We start from the raw sequence: 26,491 nt of genomic DNA on the forward strand, positions 1-26,491 counted from the left end.
GGGAATTGCAAGTAAAGGACCCAAAGCTTGAAAAAGTAAACTACTTTATCAAAGCTATGACTAATTAAATATTTTGAATAGATTGACCTAAAATGTTTTAGTGTGTTTGTTTGAACTTGAATGGTTAGTTCAGATTTACATTAAAAAATTAATTACTTTTTAAAATTAGCATACGCATCTCACTCATCAATCATCATCACATGCTTAGTTAATTGTATGTAAGTGAACAACCCGTTAGTTGAACATCATGTTAACGCTTAGAAATTACCTTCCTTGCTAACGAAAGATGTGAGCTACCTTTCTACACTGATCATGTGACTCATCGACGAGGAAATCCAGAGGTGGAGCGCACGCCAATCTTACGACTTATATAAGTCATAATCAATTATTGACATATTTTATCTAATCATGTATCTCGTATAATCAAAATATTTTATTATCGATGAATCTAAGGATTTAGACATCCAAAGTTCTAAATCAATATTTTTGTGTATAAATATAAATAAATAATGTAAAACTCAATTTCATTATCTTACACATCGCTACTAGTTGGCATGTTAAAAATTACAAAGTATTTGATCTAGCGTGTCAAGGTATGTATATTGACGTTCCTTCCCATAAGATCGATGGTTTGAGTCTCTTGATAAATAATCGTGTAGAATTAAAAGTAGATAGTATTGATTTAAAAAATAAAAAATGGTACGATAAAAGCCAAAAATTACAAGGACTAGTAATTCATTAATCCAAACTAGAAGGACTTAACTTACACCCCACCCAAACCATTTTCATTTTTCCCTCGTTTTCTGCTCTCTTCCAAACCCCCACTTTCTCTCTCTAAAACACCACACAGATCCCTCACTTTCTCTCTCTAAAAACCCTAACCTGAACTCTAATTACCACAATCACCACAACTCCTTAACTAGTTTTCACACAATTCTCACCAAATGTCTGAACCTCGAGCTCCGAACTGCCACGTGGCACTACCGCCAGTCCCGGCGACGGTTTCCGGTGCCGGAGGTGGACAGATCCTGCATCCGATTAGGCGTCAGTTACCGTTCTCATCGATGAAACCGCCGTTTGTTCCGGCCGGTGATTGTTATCGGTTTTCATCGGAGATTGATGGCGGTGTTGCACGCGCCACCGCTGAGAACGTTGAAGTAATTGTTGTTAAATCTCCGGTAGTGTAGATGTTTAGTTGTGATAAACTGATAATCAATTAATTAATCATGATATTTAATAATTCATGAATTATGATGCTAATTGTTGCCTTAATTGTGATAAGCATGTCTTTTGTTTTTATCTAAAAATTTAAGTTAAAGTGCTTCATAATTGTTACTTGAGGGTGTAATTGTGTGAGTGAGCATTTGACAATGAAGACGACGATAGATATGATTAAGTTACTTGAATCAATTTTTTTCGCCATTTTGGAACTTGAAAAAAGATTAGATGTTACAACATACAACATGCTTCTATTCATGAGCACATAGTGTTAATTACATTATTGATACTATTATCAAATATCAGTTATTAAACTATTCATCTGAATTCATGGTTGAAGATTTAAATGTTTAAAATTGTGCTATGCATTTGCAGCCAGTGAAGAGAAAACTTGGAACAGATTATAATAAACTTCCATCTAATGAGTGGGCAAGTATTGGTTACACTGCTACAGTCAATAGTCCCCTTCAGACTCCTGTATCTGCAAAAGGCGGAAGGATAAACGCACGTTCAAAGGCTACAAAAAGCAACAAATGTGCTCCTCAGACCCCTGTCTCAAATACCGGTGAGGCATGATTTGAAGTCTTTACATGTTTGCATTGTTATCATTGATATATGACCTGTTTTTTAATAGCATTGTTGACCATATGCAGCACAGACGTTACGGGAGTGTTTGGATAGACGTTTGGAATTCTGATTTTGTAGTTCTGACTGAGCAGAGCTAGATAAACATATTCACTACGCTTTATGTCTGATATCACAAGAACTAATGAATTGGATTGCTTTTAAGAACTATATATATGTATATATATCTTTTTGCAAAAAAAGAATATCACTTGAGTACGAAAACTAATTATGTTTAACACAGGTTCACCTGCTCCACTTACTCCAGTTGGCAGCTGCCGCTACGACAGCTCACTAGGTAACTTGTGGTGGATCATTTTCTATTGGTTCTCCAAAAGGTTCTTTTTATGTCTAAACGGGATTATTTGTTAACAGAAAGTTCTAAACTTTGTAGGTCTTTTGACAAAAAAATTCATCAACCTCATCAAGCATGCTGAAGATGGCATTCTTGATTTGAATAACGCCGCTGATATCTTGGAGGTACTCTTGTTTTTTTTTTTTTTTTTTTTTTTTTTTTTTTTTGAAGAATGAATATATCGACTATCGTATGTGTTTTCTTATATAAGATTTGGTTTAAGAAGTTGTTATGATATACCAGGTGCAGAAGAGGCGAATATATGATATAACAAATGTTCTTGAAGGGATTGGTCTAATCGAAAAGAAGCTCAAAAACAGAATTCAATGGAAGTAAGTTTTTCCTTTTCTGGTTTCATAAACAAGTTCCATGCAAATGAGTAGTTACGTACCTTTTGAACTTGTCGAAATATCTTAAGTTTTAATTATTGTTTTAGAGGTCTTGATGCATCAAAATCTGGGGAGTTGAAGGATGATGTTGCTTCGTTACAGGTACGCAGTAGTGGATATATTTTATTCTGAGGTGCCAATTTAGATCTATTTACTCATGAATGAGTTGATTTCGGTTGTGGTTTATCTCAAACATGTTAAATAAAAATGAGAGTAAAATGCCATTTTCGTCCTTGAGGTTTGGCCAGTTTTGCGATTTTCGGCCAAAGGTTTGTTTTCCTGCATCTCTGGATCCTCAGGGATGAAAATGACATTTTACTCTCTAAAGATTCAGCTAACTTTTGCAATAAAGTTGTTCTTGTAATCATTAACGCATTATGTATATTTTAAAAATGCACAAGAAAATGTTTGCAGAATTACCCAATCCAGCCTCGATGACCACCGTATTGCGACCTCTATTTATTTAAAATATAGTCAGTTCTTTCTGATAATGATATTGGTAAATTTCTTAAGGTTAAACTAGATTTATCTAGTTTCGTTTCTCGTTGTAGTGCTCATACATGTCATGATTCTTTTGCAATTCCATGACTTATTAACTCTTGGTTTTGGGCTATAGGCAGAAGTTCAAACTCTTTCAATGGAAGAACATAAATTAGATGAAAGTATCAGGTTATGTTTTTACACTGTTAAAGTTTCCAGGTTTGGTATAATAATTCATCTTATATAGCTGATTTCTGGTTTTGCAGGGAAATGCAGGAAAGAATGAGGGACATGAGTGAAGATAACTCAAACCAGAAGTAATTTTTTATCCCCATACTCTTTTATGTTGGCTCACTGGCCAGATCAGATATTGTATATTAGTTCGTTACTGATATTTCACTGTTTTAGATGGCTTTTTGTTACTGAAGATGACATAAAAGGTCTACCATGTTTCCAGGTGAAGTTTAGTATAAACAAGTTTTTAATTTATTATAGAGTAAAATGTCATTTTTGTCCCTGAGGTTTAGCCAGTTTTGCGACTTTCTTCCAAAGGTTTGTTTTTCCGCATCTGGATCCAAAAGGTTTGAAATCTTTTCATTTTCATCCGGCTTGTTAACTCCATTCATTTTTCTCCGTTAAGTTAGGGGTATTTCTGTCTTTTTTGCTAACTTAAAGGGCAATTCAGTCTTTTTCAGGGGTATTCGGTCTTTTTTCATAAAGTGAAAAAGACCGAATTGCTCTTTAGGTTAGCCAAAAAGACGGAAGTACCTCTGACTTAACGGATAAAAATGGATGGAGTTAACGAGCCGGATGAAAATGGCAAGGTTTCAAATCTTTTGGATCCAGATGCGAAAAAACAAACCTTTGGACGAAAATCACAAAACTGGCCAAACCTCAGACACGAAAATGGCACTGTACTCTTTATTCTATATTTTAGTTATGTAAATCCAGGCTTCTACGATACTTTAAACATTTAATGTCATTAACTGACAGAACGAAACCTTGATAGCAATCAAGGCTCCTCATGGGACTACTCTTGAAGTCCCGGATCCTGATGAGGTGAGCATGAAATGGGAACTTAATTTTGTTTCTTTTTTTAGCATTTATTGTTAGTTTTGATATTGTTTTGTTAATATACCAGGCTGTTGATTATCCACAAAGGAGATACAGGATAATTCTTAGAAGCACAATGGGCCCTATTGATGTATATCTTGTCAGGTACATGTAATTTTTTATTAAAAATTAACTAGTAAATTTACCCCGCTCGTTGCGGCGTGAGGTGGATTCGTCACGTTAGAAAAAAAACACTAAAAGGTGAAATACCAAAACGAATAAAAGTATAGGGACTAAACATGTATATTACAAAAGTTAAAGTAGAGGGACCAAACATGTATATAAGCAAAGTTGACTAATAAGTAGAAAACTTTATTAAAACAGAAGGACTAAATATGTATGTTAAGAAACGTAAAGTTGAGGGACGTAAATATGTGTAATAACAAAGTTAAGGGTGTAAAAGTAAAATGCAAAAGACTTAAAAAAGAAATTAAAAAAGACGTTGCCATGTGGCACCTTGTGATTGGATACAATGAATGGTCAGAATTTCTGACATGACACATTAACACAAGATTAGTTAGGTTTTGGGTTGTCATGTGAAACCAGCTAAATAGATAGGCCGTGCTGCGGTTGACATGTTTAACCTGTTTATTTAAACGGGTCTACCCGACAATATGTGATCTCTTTAACCCATTTTTACAACCCGCTTACCTGTTTAACTCGTTTAGATAAAGGGGTTAACGTGTCGTATTTGGGTGTCACACGATTCTACGTGTGTCTGGATAATGATTCAAGTCGCTAATCCGACATGATTTCCATCTATAATTAATATACATTGTATGCTTATGTTGATATAATAAATTTTGATCATCACAAAACCCATTTGTTTAGTCAATTTGAAGAAAAATTTGAGGATGCTGATGGGGTTGACCAACGTATGACCACGGTGCCAGTTGCTACCAGTTCTAGTTATGATGATAATCAACAAGCCAGCATTGAACCACAGTCACAACATGCTCATAGTACTCACTCTGATCCTAATTTAACCGAAGATTCTGCTGGGAGGATTATGAGGATAGTCCCTTCAGACGTTGATGTAAGTAATTACTAATTATGGCTCATTATTACTGTTTATTTGTATTTGGTAATTTGTTTACAAATGTAGATTTTCTATTGAGGATAATACATGAAAAAAGAATTTTTATTTGGTAATTTGTTGCAGAATGATGCAGACTATTGGCTTCTATCAGATAAGGAAGTTCCTTTAACAGATATTTGGAACACAGACTGTATCCTTTTCTAACTTGCTTTCTATGAACATCCTTCATATTTTTTTTTTTTTTACACAAAAAGCATATTTTTGTTTGAAATTTGCAATATTAATAAAAAAATAAAAAATAAAAAAACATATTTTTTTGACCCGTTTCAATACTGCCAGTTCCTTGTAATGATAATCATAGGCAAACTGCACGAAATAGAAACGAAATCACAATTTTTATGTGTACATATGAATACTATATTAAAGTGTTGCATTCCTTTGACTAGTTTTAGTACCTGGGATCGAATGGGACCATGTTGACTTGCTTAGTGAAGAATTCAGGTTGGCAGAAGTCGGGACACCACGACCAACCACACTACCATCGGTGATGCACCCGTAAACGGTGCACTCAGGTGACCTGAGGTCAACAAGAAGTACCAAAAAGGTCAACATTATAAGCACCAAGGATCTGTTCTTCAAATGATCCAAGATGATACAACATTACAATGTGAGTGAAATCCAGAAACAAAGCAGCATCATATTCGTTTGCTGTCCCCGTACCTGAATCTGTTAATTCTGTACAGTACAGTCTCGATAAATGAATAACCTCATAACCAAAAAAAATGTTCGTTTTGAGGTTATTTATTTATCGAGAATAATAACGCCCGGGACCTGCGAAAACTACTCATTTACATTTGTATGGGGCTTGAAAGGGATCATACATTCATATTATTTTTTTAGTGCATGTCACAATAGAGCATCAAAATAAGAATATTCTGTTTCTGTGTTCTAGTAAAGTAGGTGATTATTTTGTATTATTAGAAGTATTAGATATATACCAGGCGTTATAATATTAATAAAACTTATACATATCTAATAATTTAATGGTGTAAAACGAACTCTATTAATTTATTAAGTCATGTAGCAAATAAAAATCATCAACAGCATACGCCAATTATTGGCTTTTTTCTTATAAAGATTTTTTTCTTCTCTCTAATTGCTCAGTTTCATCTAAGCCATGAACACCACCGCTTCAATCGAATTCGAGCTTCTCTCAATGAAACCCGCTTGCTACACTTCCCTTCGAGACATCCTGCGATCACCGGCAACTGTTGTTCAGCTCTCGAAAGCTCCCTACTCTGCCGCCAATCCGGGGTATGAAATCATGATTCGAAACCGCCTAGTGAAACAGGCAGCCTGGGCTTATCTCCAACCCATGTCAACCGACACTGAGTCAGGTGGATCGGCTGTCTTCAACCGCCTGTGGACCCAGTTTACCGGTGCACTCTTTCGTCTTATAACCACCGCCTTTGATTGCATTCTCCTGTCACTTCAGGTAAAGAGGTCACAAAGCTGTAAAATACCCACCATAGGTTCGGTTTAACTTTCTTTCCTAATCTGTAGAAAAGAAAAAATAAATCAGTTGAATGAATGAAAATCAAGTTACAAGTGTCTTTGTTCTCTGTCTTTTTACAATGTTTTACATTCGACTCCAGTTAACGAATCAGGTTCCCCTGGAGCGTCTAAACATTAGTCAAACGGGTTCTCTATGCCCCGAATTTGAAGCGGTTACACGTCTGTCTTTTGCTTGCTTTGATCGATATTAGATAGTAGATTGACTGTTGGTGGTGGGCGACGCCGGTACCAGGAGTTTTGATGATTTTGTAAAATATGCCTAGTAGAGATGATCAAAAGAAAGCAATTTAACATTATTAGATTATAATTATATTGATAAAACGGTCACATTCAAAACTCAATGTAGCGCAAATAAATGGCTTACAAAGAAGAGAAAATCACAAAAATGGTTAAGTTAGGACTAACAAAATTTGCTAAATTGAACATTGACTAAACTAACTTCTTTTATATATATATATATATTTTTTTTTTCTATCAATCAAACAATTATTCATGACATACTGTAGACGAACTAGATCATGACACGTCTCTTCATTGTCTAACAATGATTCATTGAGCTAAAATTGCGTATGATAGTTTTTTTTTAATGGTCAACGAATCCTTCAAATGGGCTACTGGCTAAATTCACCATATCGGGATACACTTGCCTCCGAACCGGGGAAAAGCCCCACCTAGGGCCGAAGCCCATGAACACTCGCCCGAAGGCACGACAGTGCGGTGAGGTAAAACCCGCTCAGTTCAAGGATCGAACTAGCAATCTCCACTTTCTCGCATAGTCTCCCATCATCACCAGGTGCCGCATAAAATAATGGGGAGCTCAAGAATCGAACTTGGGTCCCTTAGAACACCAAGTCTCTCCCTTATCACTTCACCACCACCACCTCATTGGCAATTGCGTATGATAGTGACTGACTGGGCTAAAATTACGTTTGGTTATTGGTTGTGACGATAGTGTAATTTTCACCCAATGAGTCCCAACCATGCTCGTCTATTTCATAGACATAAATTTCTTTTGTTGCCGATGACATGCGTCATTGTTTTCTTAGTTGAAAATTCATTGTTTATAGTTACATGTAATATAGTAGATATTCATCTTATAAATTTTAATTTCAGTTGTCGATTTTCGTGTTAGAAAAATGATGCACCTGAGTTTTTGAAGGCTTAGAGGCTAAATAATGAAAGAAGTTTGTTTGACCAGTTATTTAGAATTGCGCCAATAATAAATTGGCAATTGCCACGTCTCATGCTTTTGGCTCTCAAGGCGCCCCGGGGGGTTCCTAGATGAGAGTCCGAGCTGGCATGGGTTGGCAAGGGTTTAAGGGAACACCGCCGCATGTCAAGCTAGATGGAGACACGACTTCAAATGCTCGTTCATGAACTCGTTGCTAGATCATGGAAAATGCAAGAAAGGTGAATGTTGGCAAAGGGTTGGAAATCACAAGTTCAAGTGATGGGTGCCCTATTGCTTCCATGATGAAAGGGATTGAAAAGGTTGTAATGAGGTGGCAAAATTCAATTGGTTGGGCTTACGGGTTGAAGAGGTTCAAGTGATGGTGCCTTTTCCATCCTCATTTTCTTTAAACAATTTCCTTTTATTAGACCAACTAGCCCGTATCAGTTTAGTTAATTACGGAATCGATACAGTGTATAGTAACCTCAAAGATAATACCCAAACATAAAGTCGTTATGACTAAAAGGATGTCGACATATGTTTTAAATCAATCGAAAAAATCTAACGGATACCAATATCAGTTACGATAGTACTGATACCAGTACTAATGTTGTTCGGTCGGAATCGATGTGATACCGAGATATTGTTGGGATAATATTAGTTCGGTCATCACCGTATTGATACGATATCGACAATACCGACAATACCGACACTCACTATAGCTTATGATATGAAAAATATACTTTGTTGTGAATAACACTCCATGTATACCACCGAAATTTATATCGAAAAGAAAACCACAAGAACTTACATTGTTACCACAGCCTTGCCAAAAATGTTTAGACGGTATCGGTTCGGTGTGTCACGGTGAAGACCAAAAAGTTCATTTGTATGTGACATGTTCGATTTTGAACAAAAGTTTATCGAAAGGTAGATAAAAATAAGCACGTCTCAACGAAATATTTAGAATTTTATAAAGCATTAAATTATGTTATTAGAATAAAGAAAATGGTAAACGGCGTCAATTAATAAAATTAACTTTCAAATGTGTTACTGCGACATGCTTATTTTTATCTACTTTTCGATATAAAAATTTAATTCAACAACGAGTTTGCGTCATAATGTACAAGTCATCGAATCACGACCGCACAAGTTTTCGAAGCTGCTTCTAGGTTTCCTTTTCTTTTCTTTTCCTCTTACAACCTTTAAAATATGATATTTTATAAAATTCAGGATCTTCAGTATTGGTTTGGCATGTTTTTTTGCATCAGCCTTTTGATGTGAGTTTCTTTTGTGGCGTGAACCCAAGTGCACAGGTCGTCGAAACTGAACCTTACAAACTTCAACACTCACAGAGTGGCGCGCGGGTTTCACGGTGAATAATGGATTTTAATAATCCTAACTATTTGCCGTTGGCCGACAACATTCCCAACAACAAAAATAACCACTGATGGTCCCACCTTTTAACCTATTGTCCACCAACGGACATTTTCTAATGGATGTCTAACCCAGTTAGTTTTTTGTTGACTGGCACAAATCTTTGTTATTTGATGAGATGGCTGCATATCTGGCACTCTCATCACCACCTCAATTCCACCACCATCATCATTAGCTGTCAGCCTGTTGGTGGTGGTGGTGGAGGTAAGGTTGAGGTGGGTAGTGAGTGGCTGTGGTGGAGTTGAGGTGATGATGAGAGTGCCATATAAGCAGCCACCTCATCAAATAACAAAGATTTGTGTCACGTCACCAAAAAACTAATTGGGTTAGACCTTAGTTAGAAAATGTTCTTTGGTGGACAATAGGTTAAAAGGTGAGACTATCATAGTCATTTTTGTAGTTGGGACTGTTACCCACCAATGACAAATAGTTTGGATTATCAAAATCCGTCATTAAAAAACATCTCAAAACAATCTCAGGGGCAAAAAAAAAAAAAAAAAAACCCACCATCAACTATCTAGAAACATGCATGAACCGATCAAAAACATTTTAAAACAGACCAAACATGGTCTGGACAGCCAAAAACAGCCTAGATAGTAGGACTAAAGCAAGGCTCAACCAGTTTAAATGGGCTTGCATGCCTGAACCAGCCTTATGGTTCCTTCTCTTGAGTTGGCAGTGCCACTCATGTAATTCCCTTGCCAAATTTCTTCACATGAAGCAATGTGGGTTCAAAACCACATTGGAAAAAAGAAACTTTTCATTTTTATATTTTGGACATTGTACTAAAAGGAAACTATATCTTTGATAATATATGTAAATAGTATCATTGTTTTATGCCGATAATGTAATTTTTAACGTCCCACTTTTCTTGGGCATACGCTTTTTTTGCGCCTTACTTCTAGGCGACAAGTGTGCCTTTTGCGCCTTGGGTTTGCTTTGTGACTTTAACTACTATGCTTCTTATTAAGGTGGCCCTCCGAAAACCGGATATCCAAAGTTTCGGATAGTGAATATCAATATCCGAACCCGTATCCGAAATGTCTCGGATATCCGAAATTTCGGATACGAGTTCGGATATTTAAACTTATAAAAAAATCAAAAAGTCTGTTTCGTGTATAGGTTAAAACTCAACCTTTATTCGATTATCCAGATTTCCAACATTGAAAACAAAAATATATTCATAAATCCACATTCAAATCCAATTATTTACTATTTTTCCCTATATTTAAACTAAACATAACACTCATATAATATATACACACACACTCTTACTATTTGTTTTTAGTTTTCGGAAATCGGATAATCCGATTATCTGAAATTTCAGAAATTCATATTCGAATCCGAAAATTTGGATTATCCGGTTTTCGGGATATCCAAAATTTCGGATACAGATTTTCGGATATTTCACATTCGGCTCCGGATCCGGATTTTTTTTGAACACTCTAGCCTTCGTTGTTTTTTCTTCATGACTTGTTATTTGTGTATTGGTCTTAATTTCATATTATACGAACTTGCAACAACCATAATAAGTAAGAGACATCTCTGTATCTCACCACTTGATATATTTAGTATAGATCATTTACTTATTTACTTTCAAACACCTATAATTACACACTCAAATTCAGAATAGTCGTGTCAGTTGTCATGGGTCCTACATGTTCTTGTTCAAGTGGTCCTCTATGTCCTTTCTGACTTCATTTTATGAAACTTTTAGGGTCATGGTATCTAGACAACTCCCAAAAATTAGTGTACATCCCTCAATATGAAGTGTATAGCACAATACGCTTCCTATAGGTTTAAAAGCAATAAATGCTAAACCAATAAGAACCGTATAGGCCAATACGCTTCCTATTTGCTTACTGAAACCTCCTGCTCTCTGCCATGCAGGTAGTGCAGAGAGTCAGACCTGAAAAGCACCGACAACTTTTGAAAACTGAGTTCAACAGGAGGCGTATTGGCCAATACGATCCCTTTACAGTTACCAGGAAGTGTATTCAACAATACGCTTCCCATAGGGTTTTGGTTGGTGTATTGAATTTGGTGTTTTGCTACATTTTATTCGATATATAGTGTTTTTATATTTTTGTGGAAATCGTTATATATAATGTTTATTAATATATTCGATACATTTTGAAGAGAGAAAGTTGATTTTGTTTTAGAAATTTGGATCTCTTGAAGAGTTGAAGACTTGGGTTTACCAAAGGGCACTTGCGTGTAATTTTGTCATTGTTACCAAACGAACTATTTCAAAAAGTGAAAGGACAGTGAAGATATGGTCCACCTGAGGTACAAAAAGATACTCGTGGGCGCCCAACTGATAAAGCACGGCAACAGAGAAATGAGGAGGCTGATAAAGATGACCCTAAAAAGAAAGTTGTGCAACGCAGTCGCCTAAAAAATCTAAAGATAAAGAGAAAATTTGTGATGAGGAATTTCCACTGTTGGTTGGGGACAGGTACAAATATTTACATACATAGATACATACATACGTACGTACATACATACATACATACATACATACATACATACATACATACATACATACATACATACATACATACATACATACATACATACATACATACATACATACATACATACATACATACATACATACATACATACATACATACATACATACATACATACATACATACATACATACATACATACATACATACATACATACATACATACATACATACATACATACATACATACATACATACATACATACATACATACATACATACATACATACATACATACATACATACATACATACATACATACATACATACATACATACATACATACATACATACATACATACATACATACATACATACATACATACATACATACATACATACATACATACATACATACATACATACATACATACATACATACATACATACATACATACATACATACATACATACATACATACATACATACATACATACATACATACATACATACATACATACATACATACATACATACATACATACATACATACATACATACATACATACATACATACATACATACATACATACATACATACATACATACATACATACATACATACATACATACATACATACATACATACATACATACATACATACATACATACATACATACATACATACATACATACATACATACATACATACATACATACATACATACATACATACATACATACATACATACATACATACATACATACATACATTACATACATACATACATACATACATACATACATAATACATACATACATACATACATACATACATACATACATACATACATACATACATACATACATACATACATACATACATACATACATACAACCCACATAATATTTTCAACTAATTGGCTGTGACAGGTACAAAAACGTTATCGAGAGTTTTAAAGAATGGCTTCCAACTAGGTATCGACCATACATTACAGATATAGAAAATGTCCAGCCGGATGGTAACTGTGGCTTCCGATCCATTGCTCGCGGTTTAGGGATGGAGCAGAATGATCAATGGTTGTTTGTTCGCCAACAACTTCTAGACGAGATGATCATTAACGAGCCTCTATGGAGACCTATGTTCTGCAATATCGATAACGAACTTTACAATGACATATATGACTCAATATATCATCTAGAAGTGGAACCTGCACCATATCGAAAGTGGATGCAACTGCCGTATGCTGGATTGTTGGCTGCTCAGAAATTCGGTGTGATAATCCAACATTTCAGCAATGGCGGTAATCAAACATACTTTCCCATGTTTGATGGTCCAACGACTTGCCGTGACCATACCACCATCTCGATTGCTTTTGTCAAGAATAACCATTTCATCCTTCTTAAGTTAACCAATGATTGTCCAATGCCTCCACCGAATGGACTTTGGAGTCTATACAGAACCCCCGAAGCTATAGAATGGGAGACACTATACGCGTCTCGTATTCAACAAGGTAAGACATTAATGGCAAGTAACAAAAGTCAACATAAAGAGTACATAAACGTGTTTGGTTAGTCATAGCATTAGTTATTGTATTATTTGGTGTTATCTCTGTAAAAATTATTTATTTAATCATGGTATTATTTCATGTTAAAAAAATGGTTGTTCGTATTAGTTTTGTATCATTTCATGTTAAAAAAAATAGTGTTCATATTAGTTTTATTTACATCAAATTATTAACTTAATATTCTTACATTATAATATTTTTATAAAAAACACTTGTTAAAAAAAACAAAAAATATACATATATATATATATATATATATATATATATATGGGAATCGTATATCACAATATGATTTATAGCACAAAACTAAAGGAAGTGTATAGCTCTATACAGTTCCCCTGATTTAAAGTAGATTCTTACAGTCAAAGTAGATTTTGACATTTGCGTGTGTCAGTAAGATACTTCCCTAGTGGAAGTGTATAATCCAATACGGTTCTTCTGGTCCTTAAAGGAAGAATATAGGCCAATACATTTCCCCTGATCCCCTAAACCATTTCCTTTTAAAAACTCACTGCATCCATTCCCCAATGCCCGAGATCACATTCCGTCTGTTCGGCGAGGTGTTTCAGATGTCGCTTCGTCAATTTGCCGTCGCCACCGGTTTTTACACGGATGCCGAGTTGGTTCAGGATGTATATACCACGGCTATCGATTCTATGCCCGACGATGACTTGATTGCCTGGTGGCCCACTATTTGTGATGGTCAATACACCAAAGCGGAGGAGGCCCGATCCTCAGACATTCGTGACCCGTTAGTTCGTTACTTGCATCATTGCATTAGCACGGGCATCGCGGCCCGTGGCAAGAGTTGCGAGCACGTAACGAAGGCCGATCTTTTCTATCTCTATTGTTTATTTACTGGCCGTCCGTGCGCCCTCCATCTCTGCTTGGTGGATTATTTTGTCACACGTTGGAGAAAGCAGCGTCGTGGCAGTATATATGGAGGATCATTTATCGGCCGGATAGCCGAGAGTGTTGGTCGGTACTCTGCTTGGGCCGATGTTAAGTATCCGGCATCGGCTCCCTGCAAATATTTGGACATGAGGTCGATGACAGGGATGAAAGTGGCGGTAAACATTCCTAATGTTGGTTATAGGTTTGTCGGGGCGAATCGTCAAGCTTGGGCATGGCGGCCGTTGGTACATCACCAGCTTTTGGGGGCTGAGGAGGTTCAGATGCCTCAGATGGCTGAGCAGGAGGGCGGGCATGATGATGTTGAGGTCCCGCCTCGGCATGAACAGGGGGGTCATCAACATCCACAGAGAGCTTATCGTGCGGTTAGGGGGTCATTATTTTATAAAAAAAACTAACTTAAATTAAAAAAAAAGTTTGGTAAGAGCAATATGTGATGCGTGTGAAAAGGAAAATTCTTCTAGGGTCGTATAGGGCAATACACTTCCTCTGGTCCCTAATCATTGCCTAAAAAGCATCTGAAAAGTGTCTGCAAAGCTTCTGAAAAGTTGTCCAATAGGAAGCGTATAGATCAAATACGCTTGGGCTCAGAGGAACCATATAGCCCAATACACTTCCTGTAGGGTTAGGGATGTGCAAATAAAAATGGGGGATGTGTGGATACTGAAAGCCAACTTTTATCCACAAATTGAAGTGTAACTTGTTATATAGTTTAAATTGAGATGTAGTTGTTATTATACAAAGAAAAATCTAAAAATGGAGTCCAGAAAGAAAATGAGGAACTGTGTTTTATTCTTGTTTTCTTAACATAAGGGGAGGGGAGTGGTCACTAGTGATAGAATTCTATCATTCACAAACATCAATCAAGTTCCGTCATGTCATTAACCATTTTTCCATCACTCACAACCTTTTTTAGAGCATTCACATCCAAGGCATCATATTCTGAGTGAGATGTTTTTAAAATATAAAAAGTATAAAAAGTGGTTGTGAGTGGAGGAGAGAGAAAATGTTACTGTTCATCTGTATATTTGGGGGGACACTGTTCACCATCTATAATTTTTTAATATATTTTGAAAGTGGTTGTGAGTGGAGGAGAGAGAAAAGATAATGATAAAAGTATAAAAAAAATATTATTTAATTGAAAAGGAGAGAGAAAATGTAGTGTTTTTTAGTGTAATTTAGGGTGAAAATATAGTGGTTTGGATGTGAATGCTCTTAGTGGGGGTGGTCATCACTCACCACCACACCCAACAATTTCCCCCCAAACAACAATTATACTCACAAAATAAAACCTTCACGCGTTAAGAAAATAACGGAAATTGGATATATGCATGTTATCACGCGTTGAGTTTTGTTGCGGCGGTGGAAGTTTTGTGTTTTCCACGCGTGATAAATGGCTATCACGGTGAATTAACTTGCCACCCCGCCTCCCCTAATCTTTTTAGCTTGTAAAGGTATCCAATTGGAATTCATGAAGAAAAAGCAAAGCTAAATAGTATTGCATTCTTGTATGAAGTAATCAACACGATGATCATTGGACCCCATTGCATGATGATTGATGAGACATAACATTGATGGAATTGGCATGCATACATATTTTTTGAACATTGTAGTTTTTTTCTTGAAGATGATCTTTACACCAAGGAAATTTACATGGTGAGATCTAGGAATATTTACAACTAGGGTTCGGTTTTATGGTGGCGAAGCTTGAGGTTTCCGACCGGGGGTCGAAAACGTATATACCTAAAAAATTCTATACGAGAGCGAAAAGTTCAGGAGGTCGGGCGCCCCCGGCCCCTTTTATCCTACGTCCCTGTTCAGATGTCTAAAAACTCGATGTCAATTTTTTTGGGTCGTATCAGATCGTAATGAAGAGACCGAGGAGGCAAAGGCTAGAGATGAATCAATAGTCCTGTTAATTCTAAATAGAGTAAAATGCACGGATAGTCCCTGCGGTTTGGTGAAATTTCACCTTTAATCTCTAACTTTTCAAAATTACACTCTTAGTCCCTGTGGTTTGACAAGTTGTTACTCGGATAGTCCATGTGGTTTGACAAGTTGTTACTCGGATAGTCCTTGTCATTTCACACCCACTTAACCAGAAAAACTAACCTCCATCCACTTTGGGGACTATCCGAGTAACAACTTGTCAAACCACAGGGACTAAGAGTATAATTTTAAAAAGTTGGGGACTAAAAGTGAAATTTCACCAAACCACAAGGACTATCCGTGCATTTTACTCTTCTAAATAAAAGAAAATCATCAAGAACGTTTGTGGTTACAAAACAATAATGAAACTACAATGGAAGTAAAATAAATTAAAAAATCATTAAAAAAGATTGCTAATGCTAGAAATCTTGCAGAAATAATATTAGAAAACGGTTTTCCAAAACAATGGAATCCCCAATCAATTCTTCACCTTTAAAAATCTTTAAACACCATTTGAAAAAAGTCGTTAATTTGGATGGTTGCAAGGAAAGAAAGGCCCAAATATATGTACAAATGATTTAGGGTAGAAGATTCAGATGATTGGGGCAAACACATTGTTCTTTCAAGAAGTCCAAAGAAAGCCAATGAACTTCTAGTGCATTGTACGCATAAAAAATGTTTTGGGTTGAGTCAGAGGTTTTACCGTAATGGGTCTTGTGACGACGGATTTTCTTTGAAACGGTGGCGGTATTTGTTATTATGAAAGTTCATTTACTTTTCAATTAGCACCATTCATTTCTTTTAGGCCACTTCAAAAGTATAAATGATCAAATGGGATCCGTAATCTATTTTTCTAGTATTTCTTTTATCATCTAACATAAACTTGGGTGTAAAAAATGTAAAAAAGAATCAACACTTCTTTTTATTATTTATTAACAATGTTATAAACATATATAGGGTAGGGATATGGTAAAAAGTGTCTAAAATGTAAGAAGGGTAAGAAGTGTTTTAAACCATTGGATATTTGATCTAATGGTTGAGATCAATAGGGTATAAACATGTAAATTGTGTTTTAATTAGAGGGACCTTATGTAAAATTGAAGGGCAATAGTGTCTTTTTCAATGTTTCAAATATGGTAACCGTATTCTACACAACCAAAAACACCTACATTCACTCCTTTTTCCTTAATTATAGGAATTAATTACCAAGATCTAAATTGGAAGCCTCTTTGTTTTATATAAGATTCAATGCGTGGTGTTTTACGTTAAGAAGAACTGTAATCAGATTCATGGCGTAGTGTTTTATCTGGAGACATTGTTCATGGTGTGGTGTTTTATCTGGAGACATTGTTCATGGTGTGGTATTTTATCTGGAGACATTGTTCATGGCGTGGTGTTTTATCTGGAGACATTGTTCATGGCGTGGTGTTTTATCTGGAGACATTGTTCATGGCGTGGTGTTTTATCTGGAGACATTGTTCATGGTGTGGTGTTTTATCTGGAGACACTGTTCATGGCGTGGTGTTTTAAACATCTGGAGACATTGTTCATAGCGTGGTGTTTTATCTGGAGACATTGTTCATGGTGTGGTGTTTTATCTGGAGACATTATTCATCGTGTGGTGTTTTATCTGGAGACATTGTTCATGGCGTGGTGTTTTGTCTCCAGATAAAACACCACACCATGAACAATGTCTCCAGATAAAACACCACGCCATGATTCAAGTCATGGTGTTTTATTTGGAATCCCAATCAACCTTCTATGAATATAACACCATACAACTTAATAGAACCCGTTTCATACCAAACATTATATAAAACAAACTTTATCAAATAACTCATGTTTTTTCATGAAAAAAAATATAGATGAAATCCATGAAAACATAGTAAGTTTTATTGTATATTTTTCCTCAACGCAATCTGTATATAAACGACACCATACAAACAATTGTTTTATGCAATAAAACACCACACATGAACCTGTATCGCTTTCTTCCATTTGTGATTTTCGTAATGAAAAAATTGCTCCAAAATTGCAGAGAAAAAAAATACTTTTGAACCTGAATTAATGAACGAAGATGATATAATACTAGTTAATGATTGATTCTGATGATATAATCTCCTAAATTAACTCCAAAACAGTTACACACAATTAATTGATAAGAAAAGGTAAATTACTAATGTACCCTTTTGAATTAATTAAAAATAGGGACACTTGTCATTCCAAGATTATTTCTTACACTTCTTACAAAAGTCCCACTTTTTACAGGATCCTCTACCAACATATATAATTAACTTTATATATATAGTAATAGTTTAATAGGGGATGGTTCAAATGAAAACCACTTTTATTGTGAAAACTCGAAAACTAACTAAAAAAGCCTAAAAAACCTAAAAAACATACAAATTTTTTTTTTTTTTACAATTTTTTTTAGAAAAATCGCTACTTTTTATATATGGAAAAAAATTTCAAAAAAAAAAAAATTTTTTTTTTTGTTGTACTGCACATGTGCACTAATACGGAAAGCCTAAACCACTTAACCATAGATGAAATCCATGAAAACATAGTAAGTTTTATTGTATATTTTTCCTCAACGCAATCTGTATATAAACGACACCATACAAACAATTGTTTTATGCAATAAAACACCACACATGAACCTGTATCGCTTTCTTCCATTTGTGATTTTCGTAATGAAAAAATTGCTCCAAAATTGCAGAGAAAAAAAAATACTTTTGAACCTGAATTAATGAACGAAGATGATATAATACTAGTTAATGATTGATTCTGATGATATAATCTCCTAAATTAACTCCAAAACAGTTACATACAATTAATTGATAAGAAAAGGTAAGTTACTAATGTACCCTTTTGAATTAATTAAAAATAGGGACACTTGTCATTCCAAGATTATTTCTTACACTTCTTACAAAAGTCCCACTTTTTACAGGATCCTCTACCAACATATATAATTAACTTTATATATATAGTAATAGTTTAATAGGGGATGGTTCAAATGAAAACCACTTTTATTGTGAAAACTCGAAAACTAACTAAAAAAGCCTAAAAAACCTAAAAAACATACAAATTTTTTTTTTTTACAATTTTTTTTTAGAAAAATCGCTACTTTTTATATATAGAAAAAAATTTCAAAAAAAAAAATTTTTTTTTTGTTGTACTGCACATGTGCACTAATACGGAAAGCCTAAACCACTTAACCCACCCCCCACCGACACCCCCCAAAAACCTAAACCCCCCACCCCCCCCCCCCCCACAAAAAACCTAAACCCCCCCACCCCCCACCCTCCCGAAAACCTAAAACTAAACCCTAAACATAAACCCCAAAAAAACCTAACCCCCCACCCCCCAAAAACCTAAACCCCCTCCCCCCCACACCCAAAAACCTAATCCTAATCCTCCAAAAAAACTAACCCTAAAAGCTAAACTAGAATCAAAAAGCTAATTTTAAGCATGTAATGCACATTGTAGTACATGTTATTTGCACATGTGCACTACTATAATAATAGTATTGAAAACAAGACGACACCATAAATCTTTTTTTATGTCATAAAAAATATGCTCGAATATACTTGAATGAAAGATAAGAAAATTTGTGATCTTATGGTGCCATTTTTGTTTTAAAATAATAACGTATGGAGAAATGGGAAATGTTTGAAAAGTTATATATTTTTTGTTCCAATTTTACCCGTCCTTCATTAAAAGTCTTCCCCCCTCCTTTTTAGTGGGTTTTAGTTAGTTTTCTAGTTTTCACAATAACTAGTGGTTTTCATTTGAACCTTCCCCTAGTTTAATAACTAACATAACATATATTATTATTTATTTTTATATAATAATTTGTTGTTGTTCTACTGTAGTTCTATCTTTATTTACTATGTTAAATGAAAATTAGCATAGTGATGCTTGATATATAAACCTTGTGTTCAATCTCATTTATTAAAGAAACTCTATGGTTTATATAAGATAACATATATTATTAGTTATTTTTATATAATAGTTTTGTTGTTGTTGTATAGTTATATATTTATTTACCATGTTAAATGAAAATTAGCATAGTAAGCTTGATATATAAACCTTGTGTTCAATCTCATTTATTAAAGAAACTCCAGATTTAAGTTTGTTTAAACTTAGCTGGATTCAAAGTTTTAGCTAGCCAGTCTAGAGTAACTCATGAGCGGCTCGGCTCATTTACACTTGTGGCCATAATTCACAACCCATGCTATAGTTTTTTTTTTTTTTTGAACGGCAACAACTCTACATATATAAATATATAGAACCAGCAAGAAACTAGAAACTGGAGAATAAACAAGGAAAGAAACAAAGCAAAAAAACGACCAATAGACGGGGGACTTATAAAATGTTCGTTACATCGAAATTTATCCAGTTCTCCTACCTAGGATTTTGGATATTTGCCCTATTACATACCCAAAAGAAGACGTCTTCCTTGATCAGCTCCATAGTGAAATGTAACTCATGGATAACACTTGCTTCTTTTCATGAAAACATTCTAAATGTTCTATTTTGTAACAATTTTAATAAAAATATTACTAGGTAGTGAAGCAGGTGTCAGTCAGATGTGGAAGTGAAAGACATTGTCACACCCATTTTTTCAGCTGCACCGTGGCTAGTTTTGTATGGGTGGCTCTTCACATTGCAACCTTGATCAGTAAACCATAGTTTGATGGGACCCATCACCCATGGACCATGGTTCAATCTTTGTAGCACCATGAGGCTTAATGTGAACGTACGTTCCTTATTAATTGTAAAGCAATGCAAAGGGTGCACCCTATTATTCATAAATTCATACTCTAGAATAATCATGCCTGCTTATGCATCTTTCATAGGTATCATGCAAATCCCATTTTCACATTTGACCCTTTGATGGTTAAAATTTGCTAGAAATAGAAGAAAGTAAATGCTTACATGACATAAGTTACTCCCTCTTTTATCAATAGGTTTTAGAGTGGATCCTCCGTTTAGGCTAAGTAATTATTCGTATCAAATGATATCAATATCAGAGCTATGGTTTAGCTCGGTCCTATCAAGTTGATGAGCTCGGTTTAACCTAGTTCGATCAACAATAGACGATAGATAATATTTCTTAACTCGTTGCTTTCTCTAGGCTGTAGATAGCGTATCAGAATGTTTCTACATGTATTTATAAGAAAAAGTATCGAATTTTTTTTAAAGGTAATTGATTTTTAACATATTAAGTTGAAATTTTAAGAGTATTCCCCGGTTCCCCAATGAACACCCTATATACATGGAGAGGTATTTTGAGAACGCTAAATATTGCGAGAACCGTGAGAACGAATGAAAAACCAATCAAAATCATTTTTTTTAATACAAACCTCATTATAATTAAGATACAACATAAAAAAAAAGAATTTACAACATCAAATAATTCATTATTCCTCTCAAAATCACTCTTATTAGATTTTTTACACATGTGTAAATATAACAAATTTACACATGTGTAAATTTTCTTTATTTAAGATTTCACATAAATTTAAACGTGTAAATTAAATTTATAACATTGTATTCGAATAATAATGATAAGTGTAAAAAAATTTTGAATATGAATTTTTTTGACCAATTTCTCACGTTTTTTTCATTCGTTCTCACGATTCTCACAATATTTAGCGTTCTCACCATTTTCCTCTTGAGAAATCGCGCCATAACTTCTCTACGCATGGTTTTTATCACATATAAATTTGCTCCGTACGTTCATAAAACAATACTAAACACTTACACAAAATAAATCATGTTCAGCCAATACCATAGTCATAATTTTCAATTTTAATTTCAAACATTCAAGCCATAGTTTTAAATGTTGATTAGTAATCATTAAACAAACAAAGCTTAAAATAAAACAACAAAATCATTAAATACAAGTCTAGAACAACTAAAAAACATCAAAAATCATAAAAAGATCAAACCCTTATACATCTATATTTTTTCCTAATCACCACATAAAACAACAAAAAACAATCAATAAAAAAAGGATAAATCTTTGGGTTGGGTTTGGGTTTGGGTAGTTGGGTTAATAAAATTAGATTTTAGATTGTGTTAGGTAAAGTGAATAAGTGGTTAAAGAATAATTATACAAATTGTGTTATATACTTATATATTCATAATAATCGGTATTTAATTTTTTTTTTATAAATTCATAATATTTTTTTTTCTAAGGAGGGCGGTTGAAAATTTTAAAAGGGTGGGTTGAAAAAATCCAAAGGGTGCGGTTGGGATTTTCGACGAAAATTAACACTAAAAACCTTTTTTAAGGGGTGCAACATTTAAAATTTGTACCATGTAAGAAATTTAAGAGTGGAAATATGATCGTTTTGGTAGGGTCTTGAGTGTTGTTTTTATTGATTCAGAATTTGGAAGATATGATTATTGAATGGCCATGGTAACTTGTGACTTTTGAGTCTGAACAATCTTTAAATGTTGAGAGTTAATGCATATTTACATCATTTCTAAAGAGTGTCATGATGAACATTTTTCTACTGTCTGCAAGTAGTAGATGAAATGTTTGTAATGTCTTTCAATGTAGAGTACAAGTCATGATGCTTGAGGTACTACATTGTGTTTGCTCGTGTGTTCTTCAAATCTTCATGTTATTGATATTTATATGTTACAAAATTTAATAAGTTATATTCCTAAAATCTTATTTTTATATCCTTTTCATTCTATATATATATATACAGAGAGAGATATATATATAGAGAGGGGAGATGAGTGAATAGGAAGAGGTTCATTTGAGAAGAAAATTAAACTAATAAGAAAAAGAACAAATGGTACAATTGTAAAACATTAAATAATTTTTCTTTCGTCTCATTTATTATTATCTTTGACTAATTAATCAGTAATAAAGACTATCATCCTACACACTAAAATTTTTGCACACACTAAAATTTTGGCCTACACATATCAAAATTTATCCTACACATTTTGAAATTTATCTTACACACCTCGTAATTTATCATACACACCTTGTAAGTTATTTTACACTTTAAATTAATTTTTTATTCTTTGAATAAATATACTTTCTGAAAATAAGTTACAACTTTAATGTAGTTAGCTATTAAAAAGGAAGACCACCAATTAATGATCTATCTAAGTTTACCAATATACATGTAACACTCTACTCGTTTTGATAATATTTTATTATAAACAAGGTCTTAATATACCAAAACCTTGAATTTTATTTCAACATAAGGAAAATTTAACCAAGTCAACATCTAGGACAAGTACTACTAGTTTAAGAATCCCAAGACAAAAGAACAAGTGTTTAAGTGCTAATTACATAGACATTGATTTGAACATATTTAAGTAATCGCGGAAGCTTCAAAATATCGTGTTCGGTTCTTGAAATTTGCTTGATCGCCATCCGGATTAGGTCCATCGCCACCTATGGTCAAAACCGCACAAAAGATTAGTTTTGACACCTTAAATATAAGTCCGGTTAAGTTCCATGCCCAAAAATATGCAAAAACAACAAAATCCATCCACCCTGGACGGTCGCGCCACGCGACGAGGACCACCAAAGGTGGTCGCGTGACGCCACCACCCGTCGCGTCGCGCGACGGGTTTTATACTTGGTCGTGGCGTAGCGCCGCGGCATGATTTCGACAGAATGTTGTTGCTGATTGCTGTATATCAGTTCAGCATCACTAAATTCCAATTATAAACTTTAAACTATCATAATTTTTGACTCGTAAGTCCGTTTTAGGCGATTCTTTTTCCTATACGTCTGTAATCTCGTTACCGACATGCCTATTATAATTACCTTACCGAAAATTTGGCTTACGGACCAAATGACTAAAATCACTATGCATTAATTCGACCCGTTAAAGTTACACTTATTTTTCTATCCTTTCAATAGTAAACATAAGGCGCTTTTTACCCAACTTTCGGGGCTTATTATCACCGGCATTTCATTATCCATCTTATGGCTTCATGCTCGTATGATTGTAACCGCCTATGTTAATTATTAAATGACTTTGACGCTACCAATACACCATTATTCAACCCATTTGGCTCATCTACGGAATCCTCCATTATGATGACTACCAACGAGTTCTAACCAACTCTTGACTTATTATTCCATATAGCGAACATTGTTGCTTCAATCAACACAACCTTTATTCTACAACTCAACTACACATATGCTAATTATCAAAATTTACCCAAATGTAACGAATCAAGTTACATACCTGCATAATTCCTCGACATTGGTTTCTAACTATAATCACCCATTCCCGGGCTCGTCAACCTTAGCGTATCACTTCCAATTCATATTTGCGTTTTTATAACTCAATTTCAATGAGCGACGTTTCAATCACTTCAACACTACAATTCAACCATTGTTCGACCCGTTTGGTTGTTTAATGGAAACCACCATTTTTTTCAACACACCAAACTTATTCTAACCAACATTTGACCCGTTTATTTATCTAGTGATCTTCGTCACTTCAACTAAATACCAATTTCATGAGTAGGGTTCCTACGGAAAGTGTGTTTTTCCTAGAAAGTCTAGGAAGCGATCTTGTCCATCCGATTGGTGTGTTTAAGGGTTGAGATTAAATCAATGGCAATCTTGTAATAATTAACTATATTTAATAGATTGTTTTAAATGAGTAGGGGCAATTTCGTCCTTATGTGTGTTTTAAACCAATCAAAAATAACCGTCAGAGATATCACATCTCCTTAATACACGCCAATTTCCCTCTCTCTCTCTCTTTCTCTCTCTAAACCCAAATTCGGAAACCCCCAAAATCATACCAAAAATACCTAAAATCACGGATGAAGATAAGAGATTTTCCTTGTTCCATATACGTAAGATCAAGCTTTCATTGTACTGCGTGTTTTACAAAGCGATTACGGGTGATTCTTGTTTGTAATTGACGGTATTTTGCTGGTTGCAGGGAAGTGATTCAAAAAGCAGGAAACTTTGGAAAGGATAAATAGCAGCGGAACAGTTACCGGAAGCCGATCGAAAGCTGGGGCGAAATCTGCTGATGTAAAACACATTTGTATGAATATGCTTGCTGTTAAAACACAGCTGTATGAATCTGAATTGCTGTTAAAACACAGCTGTATGAATCTGAATGATAAAACACATTTGTATGAATATGCTTGCTGTTAAAACACAGCTGTATGAATCTGAATGATAAAACACATTTGTATGAATCTGCTTGCTGTTAAAACACAGCTGTATGAATCTGAATGCTAAAACACAACTGTATGAATCTGCTTGCTGTTAAACCACATTTGTATGAATCTACTTGCTGTTAAAACACACCTGTATGAATCTGAATGCTAAAACACAACTATATGAATCTGCTTGCTGTTAAAACACAACTGTATGAATCTGAATTCTAAAACACAACTGTATGCATCTGCTTGCTGTTAAAACACAACTGTTTGAATCTGAATGCTAAAACACAACTATATGAATCTGCTTGCTGTTAAAACACAGCTGTATGAATCTGAATGCTAAAACACAACTGCATGAATCTGCTTGCTGTTAAAACACAACTGTATGAATCTGAATAATAAAACACAGCTGTATGAATCTGCTTGCTGTTAAAACACATCACCAAGAACAAACTGTTAAAACACAGTACCAAGAACATGCTGATAGATTCCAGCAAGAAAACGAAGGAATGATTGATATTACGTGAGATCAGAAATCAAAAACAAAAAATTCTGAAATTTATGTATAGTTAGTTATTGAAGATAATTTCCTAAAATAAAAATAGATTGTGAAAGTACATAAATGCCCTTTTAGATAAAATCCTTCAATGCCACATGTCGCGTTCTTATTGCTTCCTAGACTTTCTAGGAAAAATATACTTTCCACCCAACTCCTACTCCCAATTTCATATATTACGCTAATTTTAAAGTCTACTTACGAAAATACATAATCGAGCATAACGTAACGAAACCGTAGTTACGTACCTTTCAAAGCACCCCTTTCAATCACGCGTCACTACCAACTTGTCCACTTGACGCTCCGGTTTCCTTTCCTATAGAGTTTAATCACAACCCATTTAGAACTCTTTTGTTTACATAATATGCATAGTTTGCCATAACTCTACAAACACGCGGTTTAGCTCAAATATCCAGTTTTTTAATCTTCTTTTAGGCATTTTCATAAACACCTTAAGGGCATAATTTCT

At 34.6% G+C, this 26,491-nt stretch overlaps 3 protein-coding genes across 5 annotated transcripts; all 3 read left to right on the top strand.

Annotated features, from left to right (window-relative positions):
- The first annotated feature begins 787 nt into the window (after nucleotides 1–787).
- LOC110925912 (transcription factor E2FA) lies at nucleotides 788–6,840 on the top strand. Of its 3 annotated transcripts, XR_002584862.2 has the most exons (15): nucleotides 788–1,178; nucleotides 1,594–1,783; nucleotides 2,087–2,140; nucleotides 2,237–2,322; nucleotides 2,441–2,529; nucleotides 2,634–2,688; nucleotides 3,203–3,255; nucleotides 3,333–3,383; nucleotides 3,475–3,523; nucleotides 4,060–4,125; nucleotides 4,208–4,284; nucleotides 5,011–5,215; nucleotides 5,342–5,408; nucleotides 5,671–5,885; nucleotides 6,383–6,840. XR_002584862.2 is itself a non-coding variant. In XM_022169711.2 (14 exons), the coding sequence occupies exons 1-14, from the start codon at nucleotides 945–947 to the stop codon at nucleotides 5,775–5,777; spliced, it is 1,383 nt and encodes a 460-aa protein (XP_022025403.1). In that variant the 5' UTR covers nucleotides 788–944; the 3' UTR covers nucleotides 5,778–6,158. The 3 variants fall into 3 exon arrangements, 2 of the variants coding, with proteins under 2 accessions (XP_022025403.1, XP_022025412.1); XM_022169711.2 differs by lacking the exon at nucleotides 6,383–6,840 and having other exon boundaries at nucleotides 5,671–6,158; XM_022169720.2 differs by lacking the exon at nucleotides 6,383–6,840 and having other exon boundaries at nucleotides 789–1,157; nucleotides 5,671–6,158.
- On the top strand, nucleotides 6,396–6,984 carry LOC110899116. Its single transcript, XM_022145998.1, has 2 exons — nucleotides 6,396–6,713; nucleotides 6,874–6,984. Exons 1-2 carry the CDS (start codon nucleotides 6,396–6,398, stop codon nucleotides 6,982–6,984), a joined length of 429 nt encoding a protein of 142 aa, XP_022001690.1.
- A 1,201-nt stretch (nucleotides 6,985–8,185) lies between these two features.
- Nucleotides 8,186–13,453, top strand: LOC110899126. The gene is made up of 2 exons (XM_022146006.1): nucleotides 8,186–8,334; nucleotides 12,811–13,453. The coding sequence occupies exons 1-2, from the start codon at nucleotides 8,186–8,188 to the stop codon at nucleotides 13,451–13,453; spliced, it is 792 nt and encodes a 263-aa protein (XP_022001698.1).
- Nucleotides 13,454–26,491: the final 13,038 nt, after the last annotated feature.

Source organism: Helianthus annuus, chromosome 2, assembly GCF_002127325.2.
Source record: "Helianthus annuus cultivar XRQ/B chromosome 2, HanXRQr2.0-SUNRISE, whole genome shotgun sequence".
NCBI classification, from domain to species: Eukaryota; Viridiplantae; Streptophyta; class Magnoliopsida; order Asterales; family Asteraceae; genus Helianthus; species Helianthus annuus.

What these genes read in the sequence shown, in the direction of transcription:
- LOC110899116 (XM_022145998.1), top strand. Translation starts at nt 6,396, where the DNA reads ATGAACACCACCGCTTCAATCGAATTCGAGCTTCTCTCAATGAAACCC. An exon ending in GCATTCTCCTGTCACTTCAG is followed by an intron (nt 6,714 to 6,873) that starts GTAAAGAGGTCA and finishes ATTCGACTCCAG; the next exon opens with TTAACGAATCAGGTTCCCCT.
- LOC110925912 (XM_022169711.2), top strand. Translation starts at nt 945, where the DNA reads ATGTCTGAACCTCGAGCTCCGAACTGCCACGTGGCACTACCGCCAGTC. An exon ending in TAATTGTTGTTAAATCTCCG is followed by an intron (nt 1,179 to 1,593) that starts GTAGTGTAGATG and finishes ATGCATTTGCAG; the next exon opens with CCAGTGAAGAGAAAACTTGG. An exon ending in AAGGTCTACCATGTTTCCAG is followed by an intron (nt 3,524 to 4,059) that starts GTGAAGTTTAGT and finishes ATTAACTGACAG; the next exon opens with AACGAAACCTTGATAGCAAT.
- LOC110899126 (XM_022146006.1), top strand. Translation starts at nt 8,186, where the DNA reads ATGGAAAATGCAAGAAAGGTGAATGTTGGCAAAGGGTTGGAAATCACA. An exon ending in TGGGCTTACGGGTTGAAGAG is followed by an intron (nt 8,335 to 12,810) that starts GTTCAAGTGATG and finishes TGGCTGTGACAG; the next exon opens with GTACAAAAACGTTATCGAGA.